The sequence below is a fragment of the Rhinopithecus roxellana genome, chromosome 9 (genome assembly GCF_007565055.1).
Source record: "Rhinopithecus roxellana isolate Shanxi Qingling chromosome 9, ASM756505v1, whole genome shotgun sequence".
In the NCBI taxonomy this organism is placed as follows: domain Eukaryota; kingdom Metazoa; phylum Chordata; class Mammalia; order Primates; family Cercopithecidae; genus Rhinopithecus; species Rhinopithecus roxellana.
Genome location: NC_044557.1, coordinates 36,901,012 through 36,915,549, shown reverse-complemented (window position 1 = coordinate 36,915,549; position 14,538 = coordinate 36,901,012). Strand labels below are relative to the sequence as shown.

At 42.4% G+C, this 14,538-nt stretch overlaps 1 protein-coding gene across 3 annotated transcripts; it reads right to left on the bottom strand.

Moving 5' to 3' along the window:
- Positions 1-7,873: 7,873 nt before the first annotated feature.
- LOC104672627 lies at positions 7,874-13,625 on the bottom strand. 3 transcript variants are annotated; one of them, XR_749416.1, is made up of 2 exons: positions 9,233-9,387; positions 7,874-8,652 (listed from the first exon to the last, which is right to left on the bottom strand). XR_749416.1 is itself a non-coding variant. In XM_010376460.1 (2 exons), exons 1-2 carry the CDS (start codon positions 13,306-13,308, stop codon positions 8,388-8,390), a joined length of 366 nt encoding a protein of 121 aa, XP_010374762.1. In that variant the 5' UTR covers positions 13,309-13,625; the 3' UTR covers positions 7,874-8,387. The 3 variants fall into 3 exon arrangements, 1 of the variants encoding a protein (XP_010374762.1); XR_749417.1 differs by having other exon boundaries at positions 9,186-9,381; XM_010376460.1 differs by lacking the exon at positions 9,233-9,387 and adding an exon at positions 13,208-13,625.
- Positions 13,626-14,538: the final 913 nt, after the last annotated feature.

Sequence of the window (14,538 nt, the reverse complement as noted above, 5' to 3'; positions counted from 1 at the left end):
CAATTAAGATAATAAAAGCAGAGAGAGAGAGGTAGGAAGATAATGTAGAAAAATTATATTCATTGAAAGAGCATTCATGGATTTAGAAAATTACTTCATGAAAGTTATTGCAATAACAACAGCAGGAGTATGGAGAATACTCTGAATGAACTAGCCATTTTTTAAATGATTCTTTATTAATAATCCTCTTGTACTATGCAGTTTCACCAAGTAGATTATCTAATAACAGGAAGATAACTGCAAAAGAGATAGGTCCAAGCCATAGCTACAGTTGGTTTTATTTTTTGTCACAACCATGTTTTAAATGTTAACTATAATATATTCCTTTCCACATACATGTATTTATATACACACACACCACACCCCTCCTTCCCTCATCCAACTAACACAACTTCCTGAAGCTTAGTGGGCATTTTTAAGTATCTGTGCTTTCTGAGTTGAAGAGCTAGGCAAAAATAACCCTGTCATAGAATCAAAGCCCCTTTCTTTAAATATACCAGGTTGCAAAAATCACATATTGAAGAATGCATCCTTGGAGTACTTGTAACCAATCTCTATTTATCTGATATCATCAGGACAATGAGAAAACATAACTACTATACCTGAATTCTGGGAATTGAGAGAGTAGAGTCAGGTCAAGAATGTCCATGGAAGAGAGAAGTTCCTCTGATTTGGAACACTGGCACTACATAGCTCTGGGCAAGGGAACACCTTTCTGTATTTAATGTTTTCATAGCAACCCAAACTTTGTAACCTTTAAATTGACCTTGCCTGAGGTACATAGTCCTTATCATTTTAGCCTGGAACTCCCACTCTTCACAGTTAACACTGAGTATAGGGAATTCCTGAGAAGCACTGTGACTGACTTCAAGTTAAGAATCTTGCCAATGTAAGTACATTGTCACTACTACTTAGAACATTCAAATCAGTAAGAAACACTCTCCTAAACCAAGTTTCTTTTTCACCTGTCACTGTTTTTTGTTCAAACAAATTATTAGAAGAAGAAAGATATTTCACCCAGAATATGCTATGTTATATTCATTCTATTATTTAGACAGTAGTCCCCACTTCTCTGCAGAGGAGGCATTCCATGACCCCTAGTGGATGCCTGAAATTGCGGATAGCACTGAATCTGATTGTCGTCAGTTGGAACACGTTTCTGCTCATGTCTTCCAACAGCAAATTTAGTGCCTTTTGCATTTTAAGTAGCACTTACGTACCACGGTTGTAACTTTTACAGTTTGAAGTGAGACAACAAAACTAGCATAAATTTACCTTTCATTCTTTACAAATTTAGGACTAGAGGATCCATTCTTACGTTAGATCTTAGCAACCTCAGTATGCAATATTTTTTCTTTCCTTATTAATTTGAGAACTTTCACCTTTTATCTTAAATGATGTACCTATGGCTTCTCTTTTGCGTATCTGAATTCCCAGCATCACTACTTTTGAGCTTTGCAGTCATTTTAAGCAAAACAAGTGTTGCTTGAACATAAGTGATGCTGTGTAATATTACTGCAACAGTAGATGTGATCATCAAGATGGCTACTAAGTGACTAAGGGGTAGCTACATATAGCATGGAGATGCTGGACAAAGGGTGATTCACATCCTGGGTGGGATGAAGTAGGGCGGTGCGAGATTTTATTATGCTGCTCAAAACAGCACGAAATTTAAAACTTATGAATAGTCTATTTCTGGAATTTTCCATTTCATATTTTCAGACCACAGTTGACTGCGGGTAACTAAAACCACAGAAAGCAAGCCAAAGCTAGGGGGAGACAACCATATCATGTATACAATTATATTTTCAATATTTTCCTTTTTTATGATTAAAAAGTACTTGTCCAACAAGTAGGAAAGGAAAAACACAATTCTGTGTTGCAAACCCATAAGAGTTCAATAGTAAATTCACATTTTGCTTATTTGTTTTTCAACTTTCCCCGTCTTTCTTAATTCAACAAGATCAAAATTGTGACATATGACAACAATTCCTTAAGGTTTCTCTGCATAAATATCTTCTACTAGAATATTAAAAACAAAATTGAAGTCAAGAGTCTTCTTCGTTCTTTCTACATGTGTCTCAAAGATTTAGTTTCTTCCCATTTCACTCTATTTTGCCTTAGTAGTATCCAACATCTGAACTTTTTTACTTTCCTGGAGATTTGCTCATCAATGTAAATATTTTCCCTGCAGTTTGTAACTACTAACTTTCTATCTTAAAGACAATCAGTTTTGATTTCTTGACATCCCAATTTTATTCCTTCTTAAAGCATTTTATTTTCAATTCCTACTCAGTCATATTTCTATAGTATGTTAGTTACTTAACAGCAGCTGATGGAAATTGTAATGACAGCTGAGTCTGAATACTTCAAAGATACACAGTGTGCTAAAGTCTGTTCTTTCTAATCTGAGGTCCACCATTAGGGCTTCTTTGTGGTCTACAAATATTAAATTCTATATTGATTTCATCTAAGACAGTGCACAATTATTGTTGCAGTTACTCCTTAAAAGCATCAGTAATTAGTTGCTTGTGTTCTATTAGTGATTTTCCTAAATATACTGTTTAGATAAATATTACTCCTATGGAAGTGAATGTTTCCATAGCTTTTTTCATAGCCAGAATAAATTAGGAGGAGTGTTTCAGTTACAATATGTTACCCTGTAGAAATATAAAATAAAGGGAGGTTAAAAACCCTTACATGCAAATTTGAATAACAAATATTAGAGCATGCTTTTTACTTTGGGCAGCATCTATTGGACATATGGGAAGCTCTTTTAGTTGGTTCTCTTCTGTTTTTCTTTTTCTTTTTCTTTTTCTTAGAATACATCAAATGGTTTTTAAAATAGAAAAAAGTCATGTTCATGTCTTCCACCCACGAATTTGCTGCATTTTATTTACATTTTAAATTTACATTTTATTATATATTTTATTTACCTAGAAGTTGTTTTTTAACTGATTATAATAACTATAAGAAGTATAGCAAATTTATGTCACTATTTATTTTCTCCTGGATAAAATATGCACTTATTTAGGAAGAAATTTAAAGTAAGTAAAAGAAAAAAATAATATTTTTAATTTTTAAAAGGATGCTTAAAATAAAAACATAAAAGTTCTAGCATTTTTTCACTTATTATGCCATAAATTTGTAAGTGCATTCTTTGGAGAAATAGCTTTCAGAAGACAAAAGTACCCATATTTATATGGAACTTGACACAATTGGTCAAATATTTAACCTCATTTAACATTTAATCAATACAAGATTTTTTAATTATAGGAAATTATAAAATCATACAATTTTTAATTTTATCTTAGTATTCTCAACAATCTTCGAGCTTAATATTCTCACAGGCATTTTCATTTAAAAGCTAAGATTAAAATAAGTGATTTAAAATAGCTATTTTGTTCTGACACCATAAAATAAACAGAACTTTATTTTTACGAGATTTATTTAACAACCACATAGTTAATAGAAGCATTTTATCACATCAGCATTGATATATGTAACAACAGACTTCATGGCAAAGGTGTGTGTTTCAAAATAGGCGGCAATCTTGAAATTCATAATGTTGAATAACTACAAACGTACATTTATTTTAATCAATATAAACCCTATAACATAAAAATTTAAAAAGGTTTGAACCTTTAACAAAAATCTCTGTTTCATTTGGTAATTGATTTTCCATACCGAAAAGCTCATTTTTAATGTAAATAACGTTTCTTCTGACTTTGCCCATGCTGCTACCATATCTGATTACTTCTACTCAGAGTGGGTTATTTTCTAAAGGAGGCTTTGCAAGCTGAGTGTGTGTGTATAAATGTATTGCAAAGGTTTTAAGGGCAAAAATAGTGTACATATTAAAATGAAGCAAATTTTTCTTCTTCTTTAAAATAATTCACTTTCTTATTTCAAAACTTAAAGGCTGGTCAAAATTTGGATTAATCACTGAAACAAAACAACAAAACAATTATTTACATTGATACTTAACTTCTTTTTATTATTATCTTTTTAAACTAACGCAACAACATGTGCTCGGTATCTTTATTTTAATTAAGATTTCTCTCTTTATTAGATCTTAGTTATCTAGAGAAGCCAGGTCGTCTTCTCCACTCACCTGTTTACACAAAGGTTTTTCACTTCGACTTGCAATTTCGTATTTCCATATAAAATTCGAGAAAGGGTGGAGAAATATAACTACAGAAATAATCTGAAAATTTCAAAACACGGATTTTTCGTTATCCTCCAGAATAGAAGATATCATCCAAGGAGTGCTCAAAATCAAAATCAGGTGGCCCTTTCAAAAGTAGAATGTGATGAGCGCTTTTACATTTCACAGATTAAACGTTTCTAAGAGCTTAATGTTTCCTCCGCTTATTGCCACTGTGCCATCTGGCTTTTGTAACTGATGTCCTACCTCTTTGAGGCAGCAGAGGGCGTTCTGGCATTGTTGACACCGGATACCTCCCGGTGCACCGCGCTAGCATCTTGTTCCCAGGAAGGACATACACTATTTCCCTGGAGGGTTGTCCTTGAGTATCTCAACGGGTCAAGCTGTTCCTAAATTATTCCGAGAAGCTTTAATTTCAGACCTAGATGAAAGTTGAGATTGTCAAAGGACTCCCACGGCACGCCGCACCGAAGTTCTCCCATTGCGAAGCCTGGGTTGTTTTATTGCAAAACTGCCGCACATAGAATTTCTTTCATAGCAGGAAAATTTGTAATGGGCATCAAACTGGATGATTATTTTCCAAAGATATAGAAAGTACATAGTTTTAAAAATCTAGAAACATCACAGATCAATAGCCATTCGGTTTCATCTAGGCAACCGAAGTACAAAATTGAGTGCTTCCCTTTTTAAGCAGTATTTTAACCTCTCTCATATCACGTATTTCATTTCTATTTAGAAAGTAATTTTAAACTGATCAAGCCTTCTGAAGGACGAGTTTAGATTTTACTAAACAGGTAGGATTAGGCTGAGGGGATTAGGTTTGCTCCTGTGAGGTAGTATGAACTCTAACGGAATCGGGCAGGACGATTTTGCAGCCCTGGACCAGCTTTGCGGATTACGCAAGATGTGGATGCAGGAGATCAGCGCAACTGGATGAATACTGGAAGGAAAGCAACACCGCCATGATAACGTGTAATGGTTTAAATTCATTTCCACTTCCAACGACTGCTTTTAATTGGCACAAGAGGAATATTCCCAACCCTTTAATTTTGTAATTCGAGCAGCCCCTATTTTCCAGTGTGCTTTACCTACCCACTCCCAAATTGGATAAAATTAAATATAAACCAAAGTAATCGATGAATGTGAAAGATCTGACTTGCAGAGTTCTAAAATTTGAGAACAGATAAAATCCGTCCTGAGGCATGGGGTGAGAAGGCAGCTCTCTGAGGATACTGCACTTGGCCACTTTATTTCATGAATTTTATGATATATCTACGTCCCGTGTAAAAAAAAAATAACTGAATGAACACATATCTTTTAGATCATTGTCAATGCATGGCCCATTGTTATACCTAGATCAAAATCGGTGTTGCTGCCTCTATTGTCCAACCTGAATTATTTTGTCTGTTACTAATTTTAACAGCCTTTATATTTGTGAATTTATAGACAAACCTAAGCAAATGTATAGAAATTTCTTTTAAGCAATAGCCAGCCAGGCTGGCTACGAATTAGTAGATTTTCCGTCTCTCTCTCTCCCTTGCCATTTTGATTCATTACTTACGGAATTTAAATTTGTATTGTTTGTATTTAATACTTTCAATATCTAAGAACGATGAAATATGCTAAGAAATTTAGATTTTTAAAAACATATCAATACTGACCCATCCAACCTTCGATTCCTAAGGCGAATTTTCATTGCATAGGATTTAGTAAACTGCCCTGCCTCTTTCCGTCGCGGGAGCTATGAGGATGCGGCTGCGGTCGGTTTTTCCGCAGTGCGGGTTTCAGGCCTCCTGGCCCTCCAGTGCCTCCCGCTGGCAAGGATGAGCCGAGCAGGCTCCTGCGCACCGGAGCGGTCTGCAGAGCTCAGCCATCTGTACCCGTCTACTAAGGCTGCCCAGTTATCAAACCTGAACGAAAGTGGCAGCCTGCGTGGGTTCCTGCCCTGTTTCACCTGGTGGGTCCCCGACCCACCCCTTTCTGGTTAAGCCTCGAGGCCCACACTTGAGTCCATTGCACGTCCCTTTGGTGACCAAGTCAGCACTAAAATCCGCGGCTGACAACCTTATGTTTCTGTTTTAAGGAAGATGACTTAAGAAAGGAAAGGATAATAATAAAGCCTTCATTCTCCTCAATTTCCTTCTTGCAATCCTGCTCACTGAAGGATTTACGTTTCAGCCTAAAGTGGAAATTGTTTCCCCATATACGTATACTGAATGGTGTGCATTCCTACGTGAAGACCAAAAAGTATCAGGCAAGGGTAGCAACAGCTTGAGGGAACGATTTCAGTAAAATATTGTTTTGCTGGATGTGGCCTTTCTCTCTTTTTAAATGTTATTTTTCAAATTACCTAATATCTTACTCTTCTTTTGAGTAGGGACGGGGACGGTCCTATTGCTTTTCCAGTTTGATTACGGAGAGAGAAAAGGGTCACGGTCAGCACCGCGGACAGCGCCAGGCAAGGAGGGCGCGGCTACTTTGGTGCATCCTCTTAGACCCTGTCCTTTGTTCCCAGTCCCTGCAGGCCAAGGCAGAACAAAGACATCAAGGCTTGCTTTTTCGGCCTGGGCTTTTCTTTGGCTCCAAAGTCGTGGTGTGGAACTACTACCTCAACATAGTCCACCTCATTGGCTTCCAAATAAATTAATTTACCGAGTCCTTCTAAAGTTTCTGACCTGATCCTTTCCCCTTATCCCACTCCTTTGGCCGATTTGGACACTGCGACAATGCCAAAACAAGAGCGTTTTCTTGGCCTTTTAAAGCCAAGCATGGACGCCTAGAGATTGGGAAAAGAAAGAAAGAAGTCAAGGGGAAATGCGGGTGGCAGGTGTTCTTCAGATCTTTCCAAAGTTTGGACCTTTCATTTGCGGTTTCTTGCGCAGTGTGGTCAGGACCCTATTTAATGTTACACCTCTCTCTTCTGTTTTGTTTTCCCAGCTTGGCCCAGGACTGCAGACAATCACACTCCCTGTTCTTAAGAGAACCAGTGCTTTCTAAATGCTTTAACTTTCTGGAATATTTGCGCAGACGGGAACTACTGCTCTCCTGACAGCTGTCAATGAAGCTTCCCTAAAATTCTCCTCGGAGATTTGCCTGCGGATTTCCGCGGCTCTAATGGAAAAGTAAGAGCCTTTCCCTTTCGAACACTAGCTTGTTTCTAGAATCAGTCCGGGGTGGGGGTAGGGGGGCATTTATGCGGCAAGGGATGGGTTCATTCTACCACCCCCTAAATTCCTTGCAATTGCCTTTTCCCCTTTCTGACCCTGAGATGCTTTGGTGTCTTTCAAGTGCAGCCGTAGGCTCCGCTCTTGGCATTCACCGCGTGCCTTAATTGTATGACATTAAATCAAGGTCCGCTGTGAACACGGAGGGCAGAGCCTCTGATCTTGATCCGGAAAGTATCAGACCCACTGCGACTACCACTCTTCTCTCCCTGCCCATCCCCCCCCTCCGCTCTGAGTCTCTACCCCCAGAGTCATAACTCATAAGCCCAGCTCCTGTCTCTGCTCATCTCTGACACATCTGCCAGAGCCGCTGTTAATTAGTCTGTTCCGTGGAAGTGTAGACGAGTGCGTGTGTCTGCGTATACATATGCATATATCTCCATGCCATTTACAGCACACGCCTAAAAACATACATACGCCTATAAATCTAGTTTTCAAATGACGGCGTGGATCCAAGTTAATTACCCCTCTGGTACAGATCTAATTTTGTAATAGTGTTATTTTACTGAATGCAATTAACCCAGTTGGTCCGCCCTGAATCATTTCTAAGGCACTTGTAAGGAATGGCAAGTTTTTAAGGACCACACCATTGCATGTTCTCCGTCAGAATCGTTGCCAATCGTTTTCTGCTGTCAGGGATGAAATCTAGCACATAAAAGAGAAAACAAACATGCCTGTGTGCCTGTAAGATAAACACACAGATATGCCTGGTCTCTATGTCCTCTGATAACGTTACCGCGGGTTTGGTTGGGAGATTTTGGGAAAAGAGAGTCCAAGGGCGGGCTGGGTCATCTTTCTTTGTAACGCGGAAAAATTAACTCAACAGCACCTGCCTAGTCCCGAGAGAGCTGGGCGGCCCATCTGGTCTGCCTACGAGTTTGCTGCGGAGAGAAAAGGCTGCTCACTAAAGCTTCCCCACTGCCCGGGAACCCGGAACTCGGGTCTGGGCCCGGAAGGGAGATTCGGCTCAGGGCAGCGCAGCCGACTCGCACTCCTCAGCCTGTGGCCAGAATCTGCGGCTGGAAGCGCCTGGACCGGGCGGAGGGAGGGCGAGCAGGAGAGAGTAAAGGGTGCGGGAAGTTGACCTCTACGGGCGGAGCCCTCTGCGCAGCGGGCAGGAGGCAGCGGGCGCGACGGCTCTTTTCATGGCGTCCCCTACGGCGTGGTTGGCCCGAGGGAAAGGCCCGCTCCCGCTCCAGAGTCCGAGGAAAGGAGAGAGAGCTGAGAGCTGGTCTTGCGCAGAGACCCCAGAATGCGCCCCTGAAAAACAGAATCAAAGCGCAGTGTTAGGGAGGTGGGAGAGAGGAGGGGGAGGGTGAGGAGCAGGGACACGAGGCGGGAGGGAGCACGCGAGGGAGACAAGGTGACGAGAGGACAGGACCCCAGTCGGCCGGTCGCGACCTCCGTCCCCAGGCTTCAGGGGGACGCGGAGGGGACTCTGAGCCCACGGAGCGCGGGGCCCGCAGCCCTGGGGGAGGGGGGTGGCGCGGTGGCTATGAGCGTAGGTCCGGTCTGCGGAAGTCCCAAAGAGGGTGCACGCGCTGCGGACACCTCCGCGTCCAGAGAAACGATTTCGGGAGCTGGAGCCTTGAAAACGCGCCCGCAGATGGTCCTTCTGTGCAGTTCCAGCGGTTCCCGCATTCTGCACCCCCTTTCCCCAGCCTCACCCCCTCCCTTAGACCACACGCCAGACCCGCACTCTCCAGTCTCCACCCCTTTTGGTTTAGGACCCTGCAAACTGCAAGACCGGCAAGAAAATCGAAAGGATCGATGAGAGAAAGAATTACATGCACCCATAGCCCTAGAAATCAGGAGGGAGACCTGCTAGCCCTGCTCAAACCTGGAGAGGACCAAAACGTTTTCAATCGCTGCTCAGCGCGTTCGTAGAGGAAAGAAGAGGCTGAGAGGCTTCCGTGGTATAAGGTGCTTTAAGGTGGGAGGTGGGGGTAGGGAGGGGGTGGGTCGGAGCGGTCCGGTCTTTCCCCCTCGCTTGCTGATCCAGAATTAGAGATTAATGGCTCGCTCCAGCCAAACAAATAAGGCATCTGCCTTCAGCACAAGAGGATTACACGGGCTGCTGACGTCACCAGTCAGACAGATGTTGGCTCCCAAAGTCCTGAGCAGCTCGCTGTGTCCTTGAAACCAAAGAGCCGCAGAAGGCTTGCAGCCCCCAATTGCAGAGCCTGGGTACAGCAGAGGGCAAGAGCCCTGCCCTTGCCGACAACCCCTTGGCGTCAACCCAGTGCCGGTAGGCAGCTCCCTAAGACGTCGAGCTTCCAGCCTCTCCAAGCGCTCCCTTCGCGGTCCTGCTGTCAAAACCCAAGCTCTCTGAAAACAAGCCAAAGTCACCGTTCTCAGTTGCCTCTTCCTAACATGGAGACAAGCGCCCACAACCCGTCGACACCTTATCTAGATCACGCATTTAAGCTTTCGGGCTCCTGTTCACTCACACTTGGTTGGCCAAGTAACAGGAAAATAAGCACCTTAGGCCGGACAGAACCCACGCTCCAGCTGAGGGACCGCCTCTTAATTACGTGCGCAAGCAGCAAAAGCAGAGCTAATCTGCATCTTCTCTTCTCAACCCCGCAGCCTTCCTTCCCCCCAGGTCAAGGTTTAGGTTTATGCTTAATCTTATCACGAATGCCATGCCGGACGAATGTGCCTTTCAAAACAATGACTCTTTGCCAACATAACTCAGCGCCCCAACCAGAGCCCTGGACCACCACTCGGTGAACCACGGGGACCTCACCATGGTCCTGATTAGGACACGGAAAAAATGTCATTGCATATTCTTCTCAAGTACTTTGAATACGTTGTCTAAAAATAAAATATTAAAATAAGTGTGTGTGTTCAAAATATATGTAGCATCTAATTCCAGCAACCTGCACATTCAAAGAACTGCAGTTTCATTTTATAGCCAAAGCTGATGAATAAAGATCAAAATTTATTTATTTATAAACTCCAAGGTCCTTTTAAATTGACGTAATTTTAACTTAATTTTAATTATAAACTATTTTAATTTTTCTAACCTGCATACTGTTTTTGCTTTATATGATTTTCCAGGCCTTTACAGGTCACACTAAAGTCAGGTTATGAAATAAGCCAAAAGACACATCAAACTGGAAATTTAAATGAGCAATTTTGAATAAGTTATGTAATCCACAAATGAAATTGCTTTAAATGAATTTTAATTCTGTAAAGGAGTAAAGACTATTCAAACAATGTATGAAACAAAATAAGCTGATCTCCAGCACAGAGCCACACTGAACCAATCCTGTGCCCCAAATCTAATCAGTATATATGAAAAAATCTGTGACTTTCTTGGAAAAAAAATAAATGCTTGCTCACAACATTGCACTGTCAGTTATAGAGTACAATGCCTATACAGGGGTAAAAGGAATAGTTGGATTATATCTCCATTCATATTATTCCTGTCTATCAAAGTGGCATTTAATTTTCTCAATTTTATGCATTTAGAAATTCAGTCACTGATAAAAATCAATTTAATTTTCTGTAGTGTCATTCAGCCAATGCCAGTCTGAAATAGTAAAATTTCTCTATCCCCATTCTGTTTCAAGGCCTTATGAAAAACATTCTACATTTAAAAATGATAGATTTAAATTTTGTATGTACCAGTACCAGAAGGTGGGCTTTATCTTATTTTAATTGGATAAATAATATATACTGTTCGAGGCAGGATAAAAACTGAACACATAATCATTGTTTCTTTGAAACTTGGTAGAATAAGTTTGAAATGCCACATTTCACCAGTCTAAAATTCTTTTTAAAGACCAAAAAGATTATGTTTGACTTCTAACATGCTTTGAATGTAAACTTCCACTCAGGTCTCAACATTTTATTAGAGTCCTTTTTGCTCAGTGATTGAATATTAGTTCGCTGTCCATGGTCTTGATCCACATGAAAGGATATGCTAGTGTTACCTTTTGAAAAATGAAAGTCACAACGCTTCTGCACAAATTAGACTCCCTAGCATTTTAAAATGATATCAAAAGGGGGAAACGCTATAGGCTTTAAGTTCTCGTCCCCATCCCAGTTGTTTTCATTTTTCTATATTTGCCACCAAATTGAACGTACAGGAAGCAGATAGGGAAAGTGTGCATTTCATTATTTTTGAGTTGACAAAACCACCACTCCATTGAAAGATCCAAATAATTGTAATCAATAGGAAATAATATCTTTCAACCTGCAATACTCTTTTGGCGGTTTTCAAAAGAGGCATAGACATTCTTGTATAGGCATCCTTTTCCACTTTTATATATGGTTTAACAAGTGCAGAAAAATTACAAAAATGACAAATTCAGGGGCAAAAGCCAAACAACCTTTTCAATCATTTCTCTCTCCATATTTACATCGCTATATAGAGGCATATAGATAGTGCGCGCGCGCGCGCGCGCGCGCGCGCACACACACACACACACACACACACACACACACACACACACACAGGCTAAGAGCATTAAACTAAATCCATCTCTGACACCTTACTTTTTTTTCTAGCAAAGCATATGTTCCAGTGGCTAAGATGAGGAATAATTCTTCCAGCCAAAATAGCATTTCATCTTCAGTTTAAAAAACAAAAGACTGACCCGGCAGAGTAACATTTAACATCTCTTGGGGTTTCCTTGAAGGGGAGAAAGGAGAAAGGGAAAGAAATATTCCCTCTTTCAAAAATGTAATTGTCTTTCGTTTTTTATTTTCTCCTTCACATTATCAGGAAAAATATGTTTTATATATGTATGTATATATGCATATTTAAATAGACACTTATTTTCCCAAACCCCAAGAGCCGCTGTTGATCTTTGGAGGACACCGATCAGCACAAACCGGTCATATCTCTGCTTTGATACAAGTACCCCAACGGTAAGAAAACAGGCCCTTGGTTTTAAACTGAGGTCGGCACCCACACCCAGGCCATGGGGCCGAGCCTCAGCGATTCACACTTTCCTGGGCGTGAGAAGGCTACTTTCTGAAGAAGTATTTCGAACTTGGAAAAATTCTAGTACCGGAAGAAAATGGCCTAAACACAATAGGACTCGCCATTTTCTCCTTGTGAAGCACAAAGCGCTTGGCGCTGCCCGCCACACAAAGAAAGCCTGGGCCCGCGGAATTCTTGCACATTTTCAAGAGGCCAAAAAATACCTTCTCAGAACCACAATTTCTCCCTCCTGGGCGCCGTGAGACACACCCTCTCTCCCACCCTCATTCAGTCTTCGTCCCAAGAAGATCACTTATTTGAGATGGAGATAAAAGACGCACAGAAGGCGCGATGCTGGCGTGCGAGCCAACCTCGGCAAGAATAAGTCCTGAAAACCAAGGGGCCCGACCCGCGGCTGGCTGGGGCTCCATTCTAGGCCCGGGGTGGGGGAACACGGGTACCCTCCCTCCTCTTCAGATCCCTCCTTCCAATTCCATTCTGTCCCCCAAGCGCGTCTGGGAGCCCGGCGAGCTTAGGGATCTCTGTGACCTGATTTCCATCCATTGCCAGGAACCAACCTTACAGCCCCGAGCTGAGACGGCAGCTCTCAAGGATGCTCGCGGCGCGGGAACTCCTCCACTCCGCGCCTCCCGCCGCCCCCCGCCCGCCACCCCAAGTCACCGCATCAAAGTCAACCAGGATCGTGTTCTGCACGCCCACAACCGGCGAAATGCTTCTCCCGCTCACATGCGAAAAGTGCAGGCTTCGAAGAAGCCCCTGTGAACCAAAACACAGGCAACAACCCGACTCACAAAGCGAACACTCCCAGCCTAGCCCGGGACGCAGAGCCCGGCTACCGCAGGAAAGGATGGTACTTACAGCCGGCGTGCGCTAGGGTAATCCGCGTCGCAGCCCGTGCGGTGGGTTAGTTGGCTTTTGAAAAAATCACTACACACCTCTACATCTTTGATTTTACACATTTTCCACCGGTGAGAAGGAACGAAAACAAGAATCTTGTAGCCTAGTGGGAATGGGGGAGGGGGATGGAGATTTTCATTGTCTACGCTCGGCACACGCAGCCCAAGGAAAGATGCTCACTGCCTTTGGAGCTCCTTCTACTTTCTGCTTGAAATTCAGAAGCTTTCAACGCAGTAAAGCGGGGGTTTGGTCTCCCTCCCTGCCTCCCTCCCTCTGCGTTCTCTCTCTCCTTTCTCTCTCTCTCTCTCTGCCCCCCCCCCCGTCATTTCCTTCTCCCTCCTCTCCTCTCCCCTCCCTCTCTCTTCTCAAGCTCGAACTCTCTCTCTCTCTGTTTCTCTCTCTCTCTCTTGCTTTTTTTCAAAAGAGGGCAGGTCGCTTCCTGCATCCCAATGAGTTAAATCAGTCACTTACTTCTCATGCATCAGCAGCCTCTTTAACAACCCGAGGGCTGCAGGCACAAAAGAGCATTTAGCTGCCTCCAATTTGTGTAGAAGGCCTGTCCTTAATTTGTTTTTGGGGTATAATTAAATCATGTATTTCACGTAATATAAAAATACCGAATTCTCAACTTTAGTGAATGAACTGCTAATGGTAACCTTTGAAAATAAATCCCTCTTGTTGATGTTCTTATCAAGGGCCTAGAACGCCCCAGAATTGCAGAAGCCTAAGGTCTGGGCCCCAAACTACCTGCCCCTCCCCCCTTTCGCACATCAAGGTCACAGTCATATGATCCCCCATTGCTTTAAAATGGAGTCTTTTTAGCAACCCGTCGCCCTGGAAAGGAATTAAGTCTCTTTTATGGGGTGGGAAGATCTGAAGGATTAAATAAATAAATAAATAAATACATCCTTAATCTGAAATACACACGTCAGCAGAATCAAGCCTGATCAGACATTGGGATGGTGGAGTGGGGGGACTGACAGGGCATGTGAGAGTGAGTGGTTTTCGTCTCCCCCTTATCCCCTGGCGAATTTTGAGGTCGCTGGATTTTGCTTGGGTTTCTTTCAGCGGCTGCGTGGGCCTTCTGGGAGGACAAGGCCGGCGCCTTTTTAGCTCCCAGAGTATCTGAGAGGTTCTGATCTCCCGGACACCGCCCAGTGGTCAGGAGGATCCTGTGTATGACTCCCCCTCCTCTAAAGGGGCTGGGGTACAAAGAGCAACTCTGCCTTCCTGCAGTTTCTCTTTCAGGAAGAACTCCAGGCCTGGCCATTGTTCCTCCTCAATGAAGGGGC